Below are 20,274 nucleotides of genomic sequence, written 5' to 3' on the forward strand. Positions count from 1 at the left end.
TTTTCACCATCAATTTGTGTTGTCTTGCTTCTGTTTATTACTGTTAAACAATATCCCCTCTTAAGCTACATCCACACTTTACGAAACGGAAAAAAGCGCCGTTCAATTCTTTATATGATTTCAAAGATAAATCATAAATCTAAAACTTTCCGGATGGGAAAAAAATATGGAACGAGTACGTTTACGTACGACACGCTCGTGTGCTTTATCGTTACGACACGCATGGATTACCTCGGAAGACTTCGGATCGGTCGGTTCTTCCGCACTGTCAACATTGATTTGTATGCTGCTGGTGGTTGGGAGTAATTTTAAAACTGTCTTAAAACGGTATTATTTTGTGGTTTTGAGCACTTTATTACGATATCAGGTAAATGAAAATTAACTCATGCATTTAATGAACATTATCGGAATGTTTTTGTGGATTGTTTTTAGTATTTAATATCATTTGTTGGAGTCAAACTTATTTACATCCCTAGGCCTACCCTCACTAGCACAACAGCAATTTACACATGGATATAACACAGTCGTTCGGGACACTCACAGCCGCCCTGGCTGGCACATGCACCGAACATGACCAAGCCTAGCTTCGAATTTATTGCGTCTTTGGTGCTTAATTTATAGTTTATACTGCACTTACGTAATAAAATTAATTTCTTAATTATTTCACTCATTTCATTTTTTTGTTATTAATATATAAAATTAATTTTTTTTGTTAATATATAAAATTAATTGTTTTAATTATTTTTTACTAGCTAGGCCTAGGATCGTAGGAAGCCAACAAAACTATTTCAGATTATTACTAAACTAAATAGTATTGCAGATGAAGACATACTGTATAAATATGTTTTTGTAAGGTAAGTCTACAATGATCTTATCAAACCATAGTTTTTGTACATTATTTGGTGACATTTGAGTTGAGAGACTCACTTAATTGTGCTTTCTTCCTGCATATCATAAACTGACATTTAAGACCATTGTAAAATTGTAGTGTGTTTAAGTTTACGAATAGTGAATCATTTTTTAGCATATTTACTGGGTTTAATCAAATTTTTACAAAATTACATCAAATATTGTTCATTTAATTTTGGGATCATAAAATGTTTTTAAAATTTAGTTTCTAAGCTTCATGCCAAGTGTGTTTCTTTAAATTTATTTATAAATCTGTTTCAACAAATATAATCATAAAATACAGCTTATTTAAAATTCTAAATATTTGCCTATAAACTTCCTAGAAGGGTAAATAGAATACTGTATGTATGTATTAATATAGAAAGGAAATAACAATAAAATTTGACCATAAGAACTGTTGCACACTTTCCCCGTAGCTCTCCACAGGGAATCATAAATGTCACTTACTTTTCCCTTTTTGTTTCCTGCTATAAAGGCCATGCTAACTGGGTCAAAATGTTCCAATTGCAAGTGACATTTTAAAAGCTTTCATTTGTAAGTTTGTGTGTAATTAATAAATTTGTTACTTAACACTGTTGGTTTTTCAGTTTTAGATTGAATTATTTTTTTTGTTCCTGCTAAAGAGAAATTAATTAGTCGGATGTCATTTTAATTTTATCATTGTCACGTGATTTAATAATATAAATACTCGAATCTTAGCCTCATTTTTTCGTTTGCAGTGAGCATTCTCGAAGCATCCGAGCCCTGTTAACATCAATGGTTGGATTGCCATCTTGGGCCTAGCATTATGCGATTTAACAGTAAGGAATTGATTAATGTAGCCATCCAGCCAGCCAAGTTCTTTACTAAAGAAGGCCCTCTTTACATCAGGAATGGAAATGGGGGTTGGTTACGCAAGTCTGAAGGTAAGAGTTTTTCAGGATTCTATATATATTTTTTTCTTTTTATTTTGGTAAGATAGGATAGACAGACTCCTTTTTCACTCAAGCTCCTGTGAATACTGTTCTTGCAAGCTCTCATGTGGGAGCTTAAAAGTGCTGGAGAATGGAGCCGTGTAAATGGTTCCTCTGCTTTTCTTTTTTTAGGATATTTTATGGATCAGTCTTTGTGTGTAAAGAATCTTGTTTTAAAAACATTTTAATTATTAAAAAAATTAAAAGAGCTTTAGGTTAATTTTTTATTTCATTTCTATTTCCGGGTCTGTCTAAATTCTAAATTGTAAATAATCTTTTTCGGGTCTGAGGCTTAGATATTTTCTCAGCTCCTGTTTTTTTGTTTTAATTTTTAAAGTTTTTACTTCCCTGATTGTTTGTTGTTGTTTTTTCATGTTTTTTCCCCTTCTTTCAGTTTTACATATCAGGATACCAGATTTCGTATCTTTCCATATTTTTATTATTTTACAGTATGATTATTTATGTTTAGATAAAAAAGATAAATAATATATATTATTTATCTTTTTTATCTTATTATTGTATTGTACATTAAACAAATAAGAAATATTAAATATTAATAATAAAAAAAAACATAAAATCCAAATTTTAGGATGGGATTAATTACCAACTGTACTGTATCCAAGCAATACCAAAATGTTTATATTAAACATTTCACTGACAACATATGATTATGACTTCATATGAAAACTGGTTAAGCAAGCCTACTTTAATAATTAAGTAGTACAGTCATGACTATAATAGTATGGAAATAAATGTAGAGTGCTTTATTAACGTCAATTAATTTCTAAAATGTCAGAGTAGAGAGGAAATCACACTCTCTTAGGGCTAAGTATTAACTGTTGCTTCCCGTCTTATCAAGGCCTACTCTACGCTAGCATCTTTATTAACGTTTAAAATAATTATTTTTTTAACCTAGATTTTACAGTCATGTAGCGAAAATCAAACTGGATCGCAATCCAATACAAAATGTTACTACATATATAGTATACTCATCTAAATAATATTTTTAATTTTAATAAATCAAAATATTTCATTAAATGAATACAGTAAATATTTAATTAAAAAAATAAAAACTTCTGAAAAAATGTAGGCCTACTGTAGGACTGACATGAAATATTTATTGCTTTAAAATACTATAAATATTTAGAACTTAATCTTCAGAACTACCATACAATACATTATTTAATATATTTAATTTAAATAATAACATTGTTTGTATACATAGCTAAAAAGTAAACAAAATATGTACAGTATACAGTATAACTGTACGTAGTATTAGAAATAATTATATACTGTACAGGTATTGTAAAATGGTTTCCTAAAACTAATAAAACAGTTGAATTCTAAAATTATAACTGTTTATAAATCTATGAATAGACTCATTGTATATAAATCTAAAGCTCTGTCTACTGTACACTAGTATTACTGTAAACTAGTTTGACAAAAAATGTGATGTGTCCAAATATGGAAGTGATATGCACAAATATGATAGTGCTATGACATCATCATATCCATTTAATAGGCACATAAAGTGTGATAGTAGACAGAGCAATAGTAATTCTACTAATGGTAATTCTGTAATTTTTCAAAGAATTAAATGACGTTACTAGTCTATTATGATACTAAAACCATTTAATAAGCCATATATACTGTAACATGCTATAATTAAAATATGAACATTATAAAACTAAACCAAATATTTGTTGAAAAGTGATAAGTAATAATTATACTGAGGCTGAGGTACTGGTATATTGTAAAATGTGTTGACCATGATTTCCTGGAACTAATATATAGTTTAACAACAGTTGAATTTCTATAAATAAACACAACATTCATTCATTCACTATAGTCTATTTGCCTAAAGGCAGATTATGAAATATACTGTTGCTAAATCTATACAACTCATTGTATTCTAAATCTCAATAGTTTTACTAAATCTGTACATTTTCAAAAATTGTTACAGATTCTAATGACTTAGTCTATTAGTATTATATTAATTTGTGTTTTAAACTCTATACAATGTATTAATAATATTACCTTTTTGTATTACCTTTTATTAGAGTAAAAATAACCACTGAAAGAAATTTGGTTAAGTTCAACTTTCACAATTAATTGTGGTTAAATTATTGAAAATTTAATTGTGTTCAAAAAGTGTTCAGTATAAATTAACTCTATATAAATTATAATGTACTTTTCTAGTTTCATAACAGTATTACAAATTAGTTACACTAATTTCCTAATGGGTGTAATTAATAAATTATGTATTTCTGACTGTGAAATTTTATGTGACAAAAAACTGTGATGTGCCCATATATGGATGATCATCATATCACTACCATATTTGGGCATATCAATACCGTATTAAGGCACATCACACTTTTTTGTCAAACTAGTTTGATAGTGTACTATAGACAAATCATGTCAAAATTATTCTACAGCAACTACATTTTTTTCTGAAACTATAATAACATATAAACAGTGTGTGTGATTACCCAAAAATGCTCAAAACAGGTTATTAAACAGTAAACAAAATATAGTTACTGCAGTAATTGCAGTAGAATAATTTTAACATGCTCTCTCAATCATATGTGACAGCGCCATTTTTAAATTTAAAATATCAATGCATCTACAGTAACTACGACTTACTGTAGTTAAGCTATTCTTTTTTTATAGCTTTACTTTGAATACAGGAAAAGCATAGACTGTTAGGTTTCCTGTAGTTTACCAGTGTTTGTTTATATAATTACTTTGCTTGTTGCGGATGTCAAGTTCTTTCTCCACAAAGGCATGACATCATCAATTTCTTTACTTCTTGTTCTTGCATTAATGATGGCAATCCAGCTACAGTACACTATGTGGTTCTTTGGAATTATGTGATAGTGGAGATCTTATTATTTGTACCTAAAAATAGTAAAGAATATAAACCTATACTCCTGGTTCTGACTTGTATGCTGCTGTATGTATCATTGTATGGGACTGGCAGTGTGACTGACATCATTCCATGAGTGCCTGGTTTTGTCTGATGATGTCACTATTCCTTGTTCTATCTGAATACATTCAGAGGCCCCTGGTTTAGGGACCCTAAGTAGCTTTCGACATACAGTACTAATAATGCCTGTTTTTTTACACTGGGCCCTTTTATGCCCTGGGTTAGTGCTCATAAACTAGCTGTTATATCACTGATGATGACATGACACTACTGTAGTCTTCTTATTGCCACCTTCTTTCCGATTACTGTACATCACTATTCTCCCAGTATCGTATCCTTCCCTTCATCTGATAAAAGCTCTATTTTCTGTCATTCCCAATGATTGACTGCTTTCTATTTTAAAGGTTAACATTATTAACGATGGTAATGTCCTATATTGATATCATGTCAGCGATTGCATTAATGACTCTGTGTTTAAACACTTTGATATTTATATATTTTCAGTTTTAAATCTATCAAAATTCCTGATTTAATTGCAGTAACTACTGTAAAGCTCTGTTTACACTATCAAATTAGTGTGACAAAATATGGTAGTGATATGCCCGAATATGGTAGTGATATGCCCGAATATGGTAGTGATATGCCCGAATATGGTAGTGATGTCATCATGTCCGTATATGGGCACATCACTATTTTTGTTGCATAAATTTTTATTTTTATTCACGTTCTGTAATTCTTTCCAGGATATCAGGAGAAATGGTGTCGTCTTCGTGGAAATTTATTATTCTATTTCAAAGGTCGTGACCTTTTGTCGGACCCTCAAGGAGTGATTGTTCTGGAGCAATGCTTCATTCAGGAGGAGTACCGGGAGATACAACCTCACGCATTTTGTGTAGGTGAGTAAAGCAATACTCATTTTTAAGAATTTTTTGGTTGACAGTTTTCATTGTGAATCTTCATAGTCCCCCTACTCTGTGTAGTAGGAATGAAGAAAATAATACTGAGGTTCTTCCTACCCTACTAGAGTCATCTGAACACTATTATTACAAATTAAACTAAAACATTTAGCCAAGTGGAGTGGGAAAATTTGGTTTTTGCTAATAATACCATTTTATGAATGTGTAGCAATAATGTGGTAAACGATAAACTTGCTTTTGTACAGTATCAGCAGCGCACGTTCTTAAAATGATGTGTTCATAATTTACAAGGCAATTCAAAACAAAAAGAAAAGTACCAAAACATACAAAAATTATAAATGACCAAAGATAAGATATACTTGAAACTCTGTGTTTTTCATGAAATCATTTTTTTTTTTCGTATAGTTTTTTAATCATATGTACTGTAAATGATAACTTGTGTAAATAGTTTTGTAGTAAGTAACGGCCTTGTAAAAAACACCAATATGGTGATTCAAGTGTTGCATCCGTTTTTAAATAAAGTTATTATTATTATATTATTATTATAATTATATAACATTAAAATTGTAAATAAATAAGGAGCGAATTATACAAGTAAAATAAAATAGTAAAATAAAAATAATCAACAGTACAGTACTTAATTGTTATGATGGAGTATTTTGGCTACTACCCTGGCAAAAATGTTCCCGGACCAAGCCTGCATTGCACCGTACTTAAGGAGATGTTGTTTCCTATTTAAAGAATCAGACACTGTACAGGCAACATAATTACAATCTCATTTGTACAGTGTAGTATACATTCTAACAAAGATACAGGTTGGGTTTACCCTGGGAAGATTCCCTGCTTTGCTAAAGTGTACTTGAGTTATAAACAAATCATACAGATCAAACAAGGAAGACTATTAAATTATGTCATTCAAAGCAAAGTTAATATTTAATTTGTGATATTTATCAATAATTGATTTTAGATACAAAACATTCTCTGATAGTGTCCCAGATAGTCATTCTAAAAATAGCCACAATGAATGAAAAGGGGAAATACCCTTTTTGTGCAATTTGACATTTCATATTATTACATTTTTGTTAAATATTACATTGTTTTCTTGCTCATTATTATATAGTAACTGTATATATGAAACTTCCATTGGAAGCTTCTGTACTACAGCATGAAATTGTTTATCTTAAATTGTTTGTTACAGTTAGCTGGAACTTGAATGGACCCAAACCCTAACCCTACAGTAATTGGATTGCTGAGCCGGATCCTGAAAATACTCTAATTTACTTTACACAAAATTAATATCTGTATTCCCACTCCACTGACACTGGTATTTCCTACCAGCCCACTAGGGCATCTCCCACCCACAGGGGTATCCTCCACCCACAAGGATATCCTCCACCCACAAGGATATCCTCCACCCACAAGGATATCCTCCACCCAAAAAAAAAAAATCCTAACAAATTCTTTAATTTGATAAATCTGGTTATTTTAGTCTTTGTAGGAGAGGAACACAACCAGTATTTTGCGGCACACTCAACTGATCAGCGTGATGAGTGGGTGGCGCTATTGCAGCAGGCGAGCTACGAAAGTTTACGTGGCCAGTTAAAGAGTCTGAGAGGTCAGTTAATAGCAAGGACAGGTCGTGACCCCATCAATGAACAGAGGCATGGTATCCTAGATCTGGGCGATCCTATGGACCTACAGCAGGTTGAACCTATGCTGGAGATGTCACTAGGTTGGTTTTAAAACAATATATTAAAACATTAAATTTTGTTTCTATTCATTTATAATCACTTCTAATGCTTTTTTGTACAAGAAACAAAATCCACAGTAGTGAAGCTGTAGTTCGGTGGGTATCGTGCTTGCCTTCTAATCCCAAGGTCCAGGGTTCAATCCTGACCTACAGTAGTGCCAGGGCTGTATCTCACGACTCTTTCAACTCCACTCCCTAGGCCTCAAATGAGACTTAGTTTATAAGCACAATAAATTAGAAAAAAGTTTATCCATCCTGTAATTGGTGACTTACTCACTGTTGGATCCGTGTGAAATAAAAAATTACTAAATTTTAAAATATATATGAGCTATTTTCTTCAATTTTCAGCTTGCTCAGATTTACCAAAAACCGTCTCAGGAAAAGCACCTAGTACATTTATTACAATAAGTGTTGTTACACCCCCTGAAACGGAATGGACAAAATGTGGACAAACCGAGATTATCGACTCCAATTCCGATCCATTCTATCTTATGACCGTAGTCTTTGAAGCAAGCAGTCGTGTGTCTGTGATAACAAGATTACGCGCTACTTTATATGAAATACGAGAGAAACCAAATGGTGCTGTGAGTATTATAATATTTAACCATTACTATGGAACTCATCCATACTGTATACCAAAATATTTCGCCATATAGGAAGCTAACATACAACAAAATAAATTTTAAAGCAATGAGGCAGGGTTACCTGAATGTTATAACAATTGTAATATAACAGTTGAGAGGCACTCCACATATAGGGAACACCCCAGTTAATGAACACTTTTCTGTGAAAAGATTCCTCAACCATATATGGTAACACTACGGCCAACCCCTATTAAAGGGAACACTTTTAAAAGTAAAATTCACTTTTAGTAAACCTTCTTTTGACATAAATTGTAATTAAACATGGATATTTTTTTAACTAGGTAATGCCAATGGGTAGTGCTCTGTGCTCATTTAGGGACATTGTCACGTCACCTGAAAACCGTCTAGAGTTAACCATTATGTCCGCTGACGGCAGGTCTATAGGTGGCACTATAACACTATTTCTTTGGGAGGTAAGTTGACATAAAAGGTGAATTATTTATCAATGTTATTTCTTGTTGCTTTGCCATTTTAAAAAATGTACCTTTTTGTCAGGTTTGCCTTTTCAGACATATTTCCAAGAAAGTGAAAAAATCATTTTTGGATTAATGTACAGAATTGTATTTTATTATATTGATGACTATCTATAGAATAATGATTTGGTATTTCTTTCCAGCTGGACCTCCCAGCCCCACCAAAAAACACTACTATTCAAAAAGAGGTAGGTATAATATTCAACTATACATTATTAGTAAAGTGAAATAAATGTAATGGAACTAGTCATACAGTAGATGTAATTGTGCTGGGGGGAGGTGGGTGAAAGCATCCACCATAAAAGTCTTCACCCACCCTAAAGCTTAAGGTCTCCCACCCAGCCTACATAGCACCCAGCCAAGAAACCTCAGTGTACCTGCAAGTACTGTTCGTTCTCATCTACTCTTTTAAACTTGCCCTATACATATTCTAGCTACATCCCTGACCAGTCTAGAATGTACTCTATGTCATGTGATCTAAATATCCCTGTCACCTGTCGGTGTCCTCCGCTCGATTCAGATTTGATTGGCTGTCATGAATTTCCATTCTTTCCACACTTTTCATAGCTCATTTTTGTCCATTCCATTCATAGCCTACCTCTGCCACTTTTTCCGTCTATTTTACCATCTAGTAGTTCCCTTTGAAGACATTTCTTCCTTATGAGATGACCAAAAAATTCTAGCTTTCTTTTCTTGATGATATAACCTACATCCCTAACACCATATGTTTAAAGAAACTATTTTCAACAATAGGATAGATAGAACAAGAAAACTCCTGGAAAATATGTACCATACTACAAAAAAAAAGTTGTTATGTTAGAAGATGCGATAATAATTGTTTTTCGTCTTACACAGAAAAGTGTGACAAATTCTATACCTAGGCAGACTAGCACACGCAAGAAAAAGGCTTTGTCCCTAACTCAAGATAGCTTTTATAAAGCGCTGTACTGTTGTCCAATTAGTAAAACGTATCGTTACCCGAACACAGATGGAGCAATTGTGGTCGTACAGGAAATAATGGTTGAAAGTAAACTTAGTTTTAATCTGCCCCAGCAGCTTATGTAAGTATTGTAATAATTTTTCTCCGTCGTTATCAATAATATTTATTGATGTTACACTTTCTAATTGTTTTTTCATTATCTATTTTTGTATATCTTAGAGCAAACATAATTTCTATGTATATTTAATATGCAAATGATAATAAATCGAAGTAATTTTTCACTAATAAATGAATGAAATATAATTACATTACATTTCAACTCTTTAGTATTAGTGTGTTTTGTAAATGTTGAATTATATTCAATTTCACAGGATGTTATATTTACAAGAGGAAAAGAATTGGTTTGAAGAATTAGACCGTCTAGCTAATGTAAGTTTTTTTTTATTAATTATATATCAATTTTGTTCATGTAATGTATTATGCAAGTTTGGAAGTCATAAATAAAAAAAAAATAAAAAAACTTTGTTGTGCTATGGCTACCAAACATGCAAATTTGTTTTAAACTCTATGCTTTAAAAACATTATTTATTCAGTTAATTTACAAATCTTTAAAATCAACTATTAAGAACCTGTTTAAAGCAATTTGTATCTCGTGAATAGATTACAGCTTCCTGATGATAAACATAAACTGTCCCTCTAGCTGTCAATGCCAAGGTACCATTTGAAGGAAGTGTCAGGTCTCTCGGGCAGATGTTACGTCAATGAACTGATCGGAGGTTTAATACTTCCTCTTCAAATGCATACTCGGTTTTAGAAACAGTTTTATTTGTGATAACAACCCTTAATATATGCAAGCTGTTATATACATAATATTTCTTTATAATTTTTTTAAGTCATAATTTTATTATTAAATATTATTAATATATTTTTTTTTCTTTCTTATACAAATAAAAAGTGGAGTCATAATATAGATTAATAATGAGATTATTTATTGAATTGTTTCTGATTGATTGAATGTGATCGATTTTGATTTGTTGATTTGAATTATTGTTGTCATCAGTTTTTGTTGTATATTTACTATTGATTACTATAAAATACTGTATAGGACATAAAACCTCTATGAATATTCATATTAATATGCAAATTATGCACCTTGTCAATGATTTAAATAAAAACACCTGGACATACACAAGTGTTTACCAGGTGGTTTTCCAATGGTATTGGTAGGTGCAACATAAACGTGCTTGAAGCTGGACTTGGCTTGTAATGATACAAGGTCAAAGGTTATGGACAAGCATACAATAGTATACAATTAAATGAATTTTACCACTGAGATATTAAATCTCCCTGGTTTTACTGTGTTTTGTTTGAAATTGAATGGAAAATAAATGAAAATATTAATATAATTTTTTTAAAGCTAAACGAAGAATATGAAGCAGCCAGGAAGGAGGTTATAGCAGAACATGTTAAACTGAATGCAACGTATAGAGCAACATTAGAATTCTTTAAAAATTACAGAGGTTTGTAATAAACTCATTATAATACAAATACAAATCAAATATCTTTAATATGAATAGTCTATAGGGGTCTATAATCATCATTAATATAATAGTCAAATTGTTTTATGTATATCTTCAATATAAAAGTTAGAGAGACACACCCTTTGGCGATAGTTGTCTTTGACAGCCCTTGTCTCTCCTCAGTGTTCCCTTTTTAATAAAATAGGGTTTATATTTTTGGTATGTTTATAAGTTTGTATCATCATTAATATAATAGGTGTATATTTTTAGCGTAATAGTCTATAGGGTCTTATCCATAATATACGGTCTATGTCTATATACCTGATTGACATTTTAGCCTTCCAGGCATGCACAAAATACAATTATTATCAACTCTAAGTACTTTTAAGTGTCTGTGTAAGTAATGTTGTAATTTAACTCAAGTGGTAGTGTAGGGTGTTGTAAAATGTGTGTTTTATTTTAAAAATCTATTGTCATTTATTTATTTTGTCTTTTTACTTCCCGTTTCTCAGGTGCTCAGTTTAAACGTAGTATGGACAAAACCGACAAGCAATTAGAATTTGTTCCAACGAACCTTCACTTACAGATGTTAAAGGTCGAGGAGAATATGGCAGACGGTAGAGGTAATTAAGTAATTTAATTGCGTACAGCTTTTTAATGTTTACATGTATCGTGATTGAATGGTACTGTATACCATTCTGTAAATCAGTTTAAACTTAATCTCAAATTTGTCTGTAAGTGCTGTGAGACCTCACTTGGTAACGAACACCTCATAAATATTCAGATTATTTTTATAGTTTTAAATTTAAACAATGAAACAAAAATCTCCATTCTGTGCATGCAATCTTTCTATGCCTACAAATAAATATGCTGATACTGTAAATATATTGAATAATACATACATTTGTTTAAAGGTCTGTCTACACTATCAAACTAGTTTGACAAAAATGATGTTCCCAAATAGGGTAGTGAAATGCCCAAATATGGTAGTGATATGACATAATCATGTTCATATATGGGCACATCACAATTTTTTTGTCACATAAAGTTTGATAGTGTAGACAGAGCTTTATTAGAAACACATTGAATTCCTGTAGTCATATACTTGTATGGTAGTTTCACTATTATTACTACTACATCTAATTTTGTTTAGATGCTTCGTATGATATTGTCACATTTGGTGCACCAGCGGCTCACCCTCACAAGTTCCGTCATGGAGGCCTTCTCAAGTTACTACACAACACTCCAGAGGAACATCAAAAGTGAGTTAACATTGTCTTTATTTTTTCTCCAAACTTGGTATAGGGTGTAGACAAGATTACCCAACCCCTTTTTAATCTCAATTCTACCAATCTAGAAATCAGTCTTCATATTTTCATGCCTGAATAATTCCATCATTATATAATAGTCACTTTAAGTTGAGGTATTAAGCTCTGTCTACACTATCCATAAAATGTGATGTGCCCATATATGCACATGATGATGTCATATCACTGCCGTATTTGGGCTTATCAACACCATATTTTGGCACATCATATTTTTTGTCAAACTATTTTGATATTGTAGACAAACTAAGTTTCATCATTGCTTGTATACTAATTTTAAAATACCATTTGTTATGAATAACTTTAGCATGTTGTATTTGCTAGTCAATACTAGAATATTTTATACTATTTTCAGTGCAATACGGCCACGGAGTCAGGTACCGAGCGCCAAAGATGCGAGTGGGCAGTTAAACACGATCAAAGAGATCGTTGAACAACAACTAGACAAAGTAGTTACAGCTGCTAAAGACTATTCACTAGATGCTGTTAAATGTGTTTTATTAGTGCTCAATGAAAAGGTATGTAAATACTGTAAAAATAAATACTGTATGTATGTAAACAAGTGCCTTAAATGAATGCTGCCTTGCCATGTGTTCGTTAGAAAGAAATTGATCTAGTTAATACTGTAGACGTTTGTACCAAAATACCAAGATTCCCTACTAAATTCATTCATCTACGAAGACTTTTATTTAAACAGTACTTAATTAAAACCTTTTGTATTTGCTTTCACACACACAAGAAATGTAGTTCAGACTAATTTTTGCTGAAGTAATAATTTAATAAACATTTTATTATTTAATATATTTTTATTTAAAGACTGTAGATTTAATTTTCTTATTTCTATATTTTTTTACAATATTTTGTATGTTAATTCCAGCTTTGTAAAATAATAGGACACCATAGGTTGTGCTCTTGTGGCAGCACTGTTGTAAGTTATATGCAACAACATCATCATTTATCCCCTCAGCCTTCCTTTGCACAAATATTTCATTCTTTGTTTGGTGTTGGTTTTATTCATCACAATATATATTTCAATATGTCCCGAGTTTCCCAGCTGTTTATGCAAACTTTCAAAACAATATGCATTTTTATCTCATTCATTCTATATATCCACCTGTCGTAGTTTTATCACTTTTGGTGTTTGTTTCACCCTACATCCTTTTGTAACTATGTTGGTATATGGTAGTGTAGTATCAATCTATCACCTTGTGAGCATCAACTTATCACCTTGTGAGCATCAACTTATCACCTTGTGAGCATCAACTTATCACCTTGTGAGCATCAACTTATCACCTTGTGTATCCTCTATATGTATTGGTATCACCCTGCATATCCCCTTTTTGTAGTTCTATCACTTAATATTCTTATCTTATCACAAATTGTGTTGGTTCCATATGCATTATAATATTGGTAGTACAGTAGAAGGATGAAGACCCAACAAAGTGTCCCTTTAAAGGGCCTTTCACACCTGTTCCGGCACGGTTCCGGTCCGGCGAATCGAACGCCAATGTTTCGTTTTCACGACGCTCCACGCGGCCAAGCACCAATCGATATGCGTGTAGCCGCGTAAAAACGAAACACTAACGTTCGATTGGATTTGCCGTCGCCGGACCGGAACCGTGTCCCCTTAATAGAGGTATTTCTCCTGGAAAAATAGGGATGTCTCAAAGGAAGTGTTCTACTGTATGACATTGGTATGATAGTAGTGTAGCATCATATATTATGTAGTGTCACTTGTATCATCTATTTATAGTGTTATCACCTTCTTATCACAATGGTGTTGGTATGCTATCACTTTTTAAATTAATACATTAATTAGTATTCTTAATTATTTAATCAGTCATCTAGATATTATGCCATAAAGCATTCCTCAAATTGTCTTGCCTCAGCCCCAAAAAGTAGTATGGTCACTACAAAAATCAGTTTTACTCTTCCTTAAGCCCAATTTCCACTAGGCAAATTTGTTCGCGCGAATCAAAAGCGTTAGCTTATACGCATACATAGAGGGAGATTTGAGGGATTGAAACATGAATTTGCATGCGTATAAGCCGACGCTTTCGATTCCCACGAACAATTTTGCTAAGTGTAAAATCGGCTTTACTGACAATCAGCTAGTGATATACACATACTCTCTCACTTGCTATGGTTATTTGACAGCTGCAAGAGTTCTTGATAACGTGTGACACTGCGTATTTTGAAACGACGTACACATCGTACAAGAGCGCCCTGGAGCCGAAGCGAGGGGCGATAAATGGTAGTGAGACAAGTAGTATTCTATCTGCAGAATCTACACATTCAAAAATAGTTACCCCAGAAGATAAATGGACATTCGACGGGGTAGGGTTTGTTAAAATTGATGCAGAGGAAAGAGGAAAACCTGGTACATGGGTAGGTACATTTATTTTAGGGTGTTTTTTACTGTATAAATTATCAATTGAGTACATATTAGTGGAGCTGTAGCTTGGTGGTTAACATGCTTGCCTTTCAATCTCAAGGTCCAGGGTTCAATCCTATCCTAGTGCCAGGGTTCAATCCTGACCTAGTGCCAGAGTTGTAACTCACGACTCTTTCAACTTCACTCCTAAGCCTCAAATGAGACTTAGTTTATAGCACAATAATTGAAATAAATAAATATCTTCATACAGATCAAGATCAGGTAAGGCATCCAGTCGGCCTAGGCCTCCTAAATTTATTTTAAAATGTAGTTCAAACGGTTGGACAGATTTCATGCCCCATTTTCTTTAAATCCTGGATATATCATGTGTATGATATCAGGTTACTGATTTGATATACCTTTATTTATTTTAGCAAGGGATGAAACACCAAATAGAAGATTGTTTTGAAGTGCTACAACAAAGCGTTGAAATGCTGCCTCACAACGCCACCGCCACAGAGCGTTGTCACGCCACAGTCAGTTCAGTGCAGACGTTACGAGACGCGGTTAATCATCTGCATACTCAGGCTAGAATTAGTATTTCTTTCACTAGGATGAAGGTAAGAGTTATAGTTGCAAAATTGCAATCAATTATTTTATATGACCAATAAAGTAAAAAATCAGTCCTTTCAAGCCCACAACATTTTTTAAGTACAGTAATATGTATACATTTGAAATTGATTGTTGATTTTTGTTTATTTCAGGAAGAGCATAGCAACCTCGCATTCAATATGGCATTGAAATATCGGAGAGATGTTGCCTTCTCTCAAGCCGTAAGTGTGTACTAAATAATGTGGATGAAATTGTTACACATGTCATAATTAAGACATTTCTGGTATAGCACATAATTTTATCTTAACGAGAGAATATTCAGTTGAAACTTAGGATTTTTTGAGAAATGTTTGATTATTTGTTTAGTTGACTGCGGCTACATGTGGAGTGATAGCCAAGTTACGCCAGTGCATTGACCAGAAGGGCTTTGTACGGCAGTTACGGACTATTGGTATGATAGTGCACTTTGAAAGCCTACTCAGTACATACGGTAAGATTGAGTCGTAACGACTGATTTTGAATCACATCTCCTTTCATTTGGAGTCTACATTTAGTAGCTAGACTTGTGTTGGCTGTGATGACTTCTAATCCAGGCCTCAGAAAGTGATCGTTGGAGGAAGGATTAATTAGTATACAAATAATGAATGTTATGAGTGGAATGTTACAAATAATGCCATGAGTTGAATAGTGCTATTACTTTCTTAACCAAATCACAAAGGCATGAAATATTGGACTTCTACATTTAATATTTCATTTATTTTATTTTCCTTTTTTGAAATAGGAGAGGAAATGGGAATGCTTGAAGACATGACTGTTGCTATTAATGATTTAAACAAAGTAACTTTTCATGTTCGTGAAATGTCTAATCCAGAGGGCGACCCAACACCCACAGTAACTGGCGACAGGTGAGAAAATAACAAACTCTGTCATAATTACTTGACTCGCACAATATTTAATATCATAAAGCTCTGTATACACTATCAAACTTTATGTGACCAAAAAATGTGCCAATATATGGACATGATGATGTCATACCACTACCATATTTGGGTATATCACTACCATATTTGGGCACATCACACTTTTTTTGTCAAATTACTTTGATAGTGTAGACTGAGCTGTAGTTATTCTTGATATTTAACCGAGGGCTTCACCTATTGCGAACACTCTAACAAATTGGCACTATCATACTTAAATTAATTGTAACCTTGATATTTTTCAGGAGTAAAGTAATAGTAAATGTTCCCTTGTCATCTGCAATGTGTTCAAAGGTTTCTGCTGAACTTTTTCACAACTTCCAGTTTAAAGTTGTACCAATCATATTCAGTGTTGGTCTTAATGAGGAACAAACACTAGCAGAATTGTGAGTATTTACTACTAGACAGTTGTAAACATTCTATCCCAAATTGTATGAATTAATGCCACTTTTCCATGCCATGTTTTTGTGGGAAAATAAATAAACAAACTAAACAAGTTGTAAACATTCTATCCCAAATTGTATGAATTAATGCCCCTTTTCAATGCCATGTTTTTGTGGGAAAATAAATAAACAAACTAAAGAAGTTGTAAACATTCTATCCCAAATTGTATGAATTAATGCCACTTTTCCATGCCATGTTTTTGTGGGAAAATAAATAAACAAACTAAACAAGTTGTAAACATTCTATCCCAAATTGTATGAATTAATGCCACTTTTCCATGCCATGTTTTTGTGGGAAAATAAATAAACAAACTAAACAAGTTGGAAACATTCTATCCCAAATTGTATGAATTAATGCCACTTTTCCATGCCATGTTTGTGTGGGGAAATAAATAAACACACTAAAAAAATAAAAAACAAGCAAGCAAACAAAACATGTTGATAAACAAAAACAATATTTACAACAAATTATATTTCTGATTTCTTTTTCTTCAGAATTGGTGACACGTCAATTCAAGAAAATACAAACCGTGAGAACATGTCAAAGCTTCAGAAATATTACGATCTTTTTGTCCACGAGTTTTCTCCGGATGACCGACCAAAATCTCAATCTCCCGTCACTTTAGATATTCTAGTTAGCAGCCTCGCCCATCATGTGCAATTGAAGTCTCATAAGAATATGGAAATATTACAAATCAGTAGTGAGGTATCAAATGTTATTTATGTGGAGTGTTATTAGCTCTGTCTACACTATCAAACTAGTTTGACAAAAAAATTGTGGTGTGCCCAAATATGGTAGTGGTATGTCCAAATACAGATACAGATATGACATCATCATCATGGACACATCACATTTTTGTCACATAAAATTTGATAGTATAGACAAGGCTTCAGGTGGAAAATGGTTTGTTACACATCACAATTTTAGAGCAGTTTGCAATGCCAAACCAGGCTAAAGCCACTAAGCAAAGGGGCAGATACAAGGTTGTTATATTGTATGGTATAGATTTTTTTTTAACATGACCTATATTCTTTCAAATTTATTGGCTAATTACTCATCACATGGTTCTAACTCATGGAAAAGTGATATCTACTGGTGATAATCAATAGGCTCTAATACTTTTTGTAACATTTTAAAACATTTTTCTAGCATCTGGAATTGTAATAATAAAATGTAATATTTATTTCACTTTATTTTACTTTAGTTAACAAGAAGAATGAATGGAGTAAGATTCACGAGTTGTAAAAGTGCCAAAGATCGTACTGCAATGTCTGTGACATTAGAGCAATGTTCACTTCTGCAGAAGGAACATCAGATGGATCCTAAAATCTTTCAACATCTTCTTGACACAATGAGAAGGTATTATTGACATATTTCTTATTTTTCAAGTTTATTCTATTCGTAGAAAAACAACAATTAGCAGTAGAATCGATCTTTTAATTATAAAAGTGCATTTTCAAACAATTTTAAAACCTATTATATTTTTTTTGCAGCGATGGGATTCGTCGAGATAACGTTAGAAAGAATCTAGTCCATACCAACAAGTACGCCTTCAGTAAGATGCAGTTAAGGGCGTTTCCTAAGCTGTACCGTCCACCAGATCGCACCTTTGGCAAACAAGCTGCAAGCTAATTATGACTTTAGTGTCTTCCCCCACCCCCCCCCCCCCCCCACCATCCACTAATTAGGAAAGTTTTGTAACTTTACGAATACGATAACAACAATGGATACGTCACACATGTGTGACATTTTAGACCTGATCCCCATTTCATATTCGTAGAGTAGAAATTGGTTTCTGCTAAAAAAAAAAAAAAAAAAGCAGTTTATATTAACTCAGGATTGTAAGACCATATTTACCAAACCATACTTATCAAAGTGATTTACATATAACAATAATATTGTTTGTATTTGTGAAGGTTGTAAAAATGAAATATAAATATTCACTATTTAATTGTTTAAAGTATTCAATGCTTTCTTTAAAGATGTATTGTCCCTTTGTCAAATTCCAAAAATATTTAAATAAAAAGATTTCGAAAAAAAGTGGGTCATTTTGAAGTATCATAATAGTTATTAACTTTCACCAAAAATTTGTCCAAAAAAAAAATCATTTAACTGAAATACAGACGTTTTTTGGTTCAAAAAATAACTTTGACTTCCAGTCAAAGTTTTCGATCAAAACATATCCCATATGCAATGCGCTTATTTGGCTACTCTGTATGCATAATCATAAAACTTCCTCGCGATCTGTGTGAAAACAACTTTCAACCGTGACGAGTTGTAAACAATCCTAATTAGCATCATGCATAATGTATACTCATGGTTTGAAATCTTTGTTTACTTTTGCTCGCTATTTTCCAGAGGAAATGTAATCAAATTAGTTTAGCTGTTAATTACGTAAAATTGTTTTTGGCTCGAATTTTCGACTTAAAGTGGATAACTTTAATATTACTTTGATATGGCCAATTAAAATTTAGTATATTTTGACCTTAATTTTTTTGTGTTTCAAGGGACAATACATTTTTAAATGTAATAAAAATATTGCAAAATTAAAAATGTAAATATTATTAAACACACACAATGTTACATTGTAAATAATAGACTATATTCATTGTGTGAATATTAATATTCAGATTTTAAATAATAAAGTTTTAAGTTAAATAAAGAATTTTATTTTTTAAGGGTATGTTTACAGCTGTAGATGCCAGCAATATGTGTTTATGTTTCGATTTATTTATTTGGGTATCAGACTGCCGTTATTTTTAATGGTGTCAATTTTTGTATGTTTTAAGATGTTTGATTCGATACTCTTTTTACAAAGCAATTATGTGTAACTTAGCAAAATAAGAAAAAAATGTCATTGTATGTTGCTTGTATTATCTGCTAATACAGTAAAACCCCATTAAGGGGACACCTTCAGGACCAAACAATGTGTTCCTTGAATAGGGGTTGGTTTTAGTGCTAAAACGAATATTGAAGAATTCCATTCATTCGTTTCATGAGAAAGTTCCCCTGGAGTTGTGCAGTGGTTGATCCAGGATTTTAAAATAGGGGGACCCAGGGCCTAAAAGTAGTGGAATGAAATGCTCAACTTAATTTGATGTCCTATCTTTTGCATTACAATTTGTGAAATTTAGAGGGGTCACGGCCGGCTGGGCACCCCCTTAATTCCGCCCCCTAAATAGGGGTTCTACTGTATGCCAAACTATCTATTTACAATAAGTTCGTCACGATGATATCTGTCGGCACATCAAGTCTTTTCTTTTAAATTTCAATAAGACTTTATGGTACTTACTAACTGGTATTATTTTTGCAATAGAAACTATGGAAAGTAAAAAAAAAGTTTTATGCAATAAAAATGGAATTTCTAGTGTTCTTGTTTTTTTAATAACAAATATAGTACTGTACTAAATTAGCAGATTACACTGGTCTTTAGTTCTGACTGAACTGAAAATGAAATTAATGAATATATTTGTTTATATTGGAAAGCCTTTGGGACATAATGTTTTG

At 32.3% G+C, this 20,274-nt stretch overlaps 1 protein-coding gene across 2 annotated transcripts; it reads left to right on the forward strand.

The window, feature by feature from the left end:
- Positions 1-280: 280 nt before the first annotated feature.
- Positions 281-18,779, forward strand: LOC140050222 (inositol polyphosphate-4-phosphatase type I A-like). 2 transcript variants are annotated; one of them, XM_072095321.1, is made up of 24 exons: positions 281-367; positions 753-854; positions 1,629-1,814; positions 5,535-5,687; positions 7,198-7,440; positions 7,807-8,042; positions 8,384-8,515; positions 8,719-8,763; positions 9,431-9,636; positions 9,887-9,944; positions 10,933-11,035; positions 11,548-11,658; positions 12,189-12,297; positions 12,716-12,878; positions 13,238-13,288; positions 14,518-14,748; positions 15,169-15,354; positions 15,499-15,567; positions 15,713-15,836; positions 16,128-16,251; positions 16,569-16,709; positions 17,262-17,472; positions 17,972-18,126; positions 18,261-18,779. In XM_072095321.1, the coding sequence occupies exons 3-24, from the start codon at positions 1,697-1,699 to the stop codon at positions 18,397-18,399; spliced, it is 3,108 nt and encodes a 1,035-aa protein (XP_071951422.1). In that variant the 5' UTR covers positions 281-367; positions 753-854; positions 1,629-1,696; the 3' UTR covers positions 18,400-18,779. The 2 variants fall into 2 exon arrangements, with proteins under 2 accessions (XP_071951422.1, XP_071951423.1); XM_072095322.1 differs by lacking the exon at positions 13,238-13,288.
- Positions 18,780-20,274: the final 1,495 nt, after the last annotated feature.

Source organism: Antedon mediterranea, chromosome 5 (assembly GCF_964355755.1).
Source record: "Antedon mediterranea chromosome 5, ecAntMedi1.1, whole genome shotgun sequence".
NCBI classification, from domain to species: domain Eukaryota; kingdom Metazoa; phylum Echinodermata; class Crinoidea; order Comatulida; family Antedonidae; genus Antedon; species Antedon mediterranea.

What these genes read in the sequence shown, in the direction of transcription:
- LOC140050222 (XM_072095321.1), top strand. Translation starts at nt 1,697, where the DNA reads ATGCGATTTAACAGTAAGGAATTGATTAATGTAGCCATCCAGCCAGCC. An exon ending in TAACACTATTTCTTTGGGAG is followed by an intron (nt 8,516 to 8,718) that starts GTAAGTTGACAT and finishes ATTTCTTTCCAG; the next exon opens with CTGGACCTCCCAGCCCCACC. An exon ending in ATTCTTTAAAAATTACAGAG is followed by an intron (nt 11,036 to 11,547) that starts GTTTGTAATAAA and finishes CCCGTTTCTCAG; the next exon opens with GTGCTCAGTTTAAACGTAGT.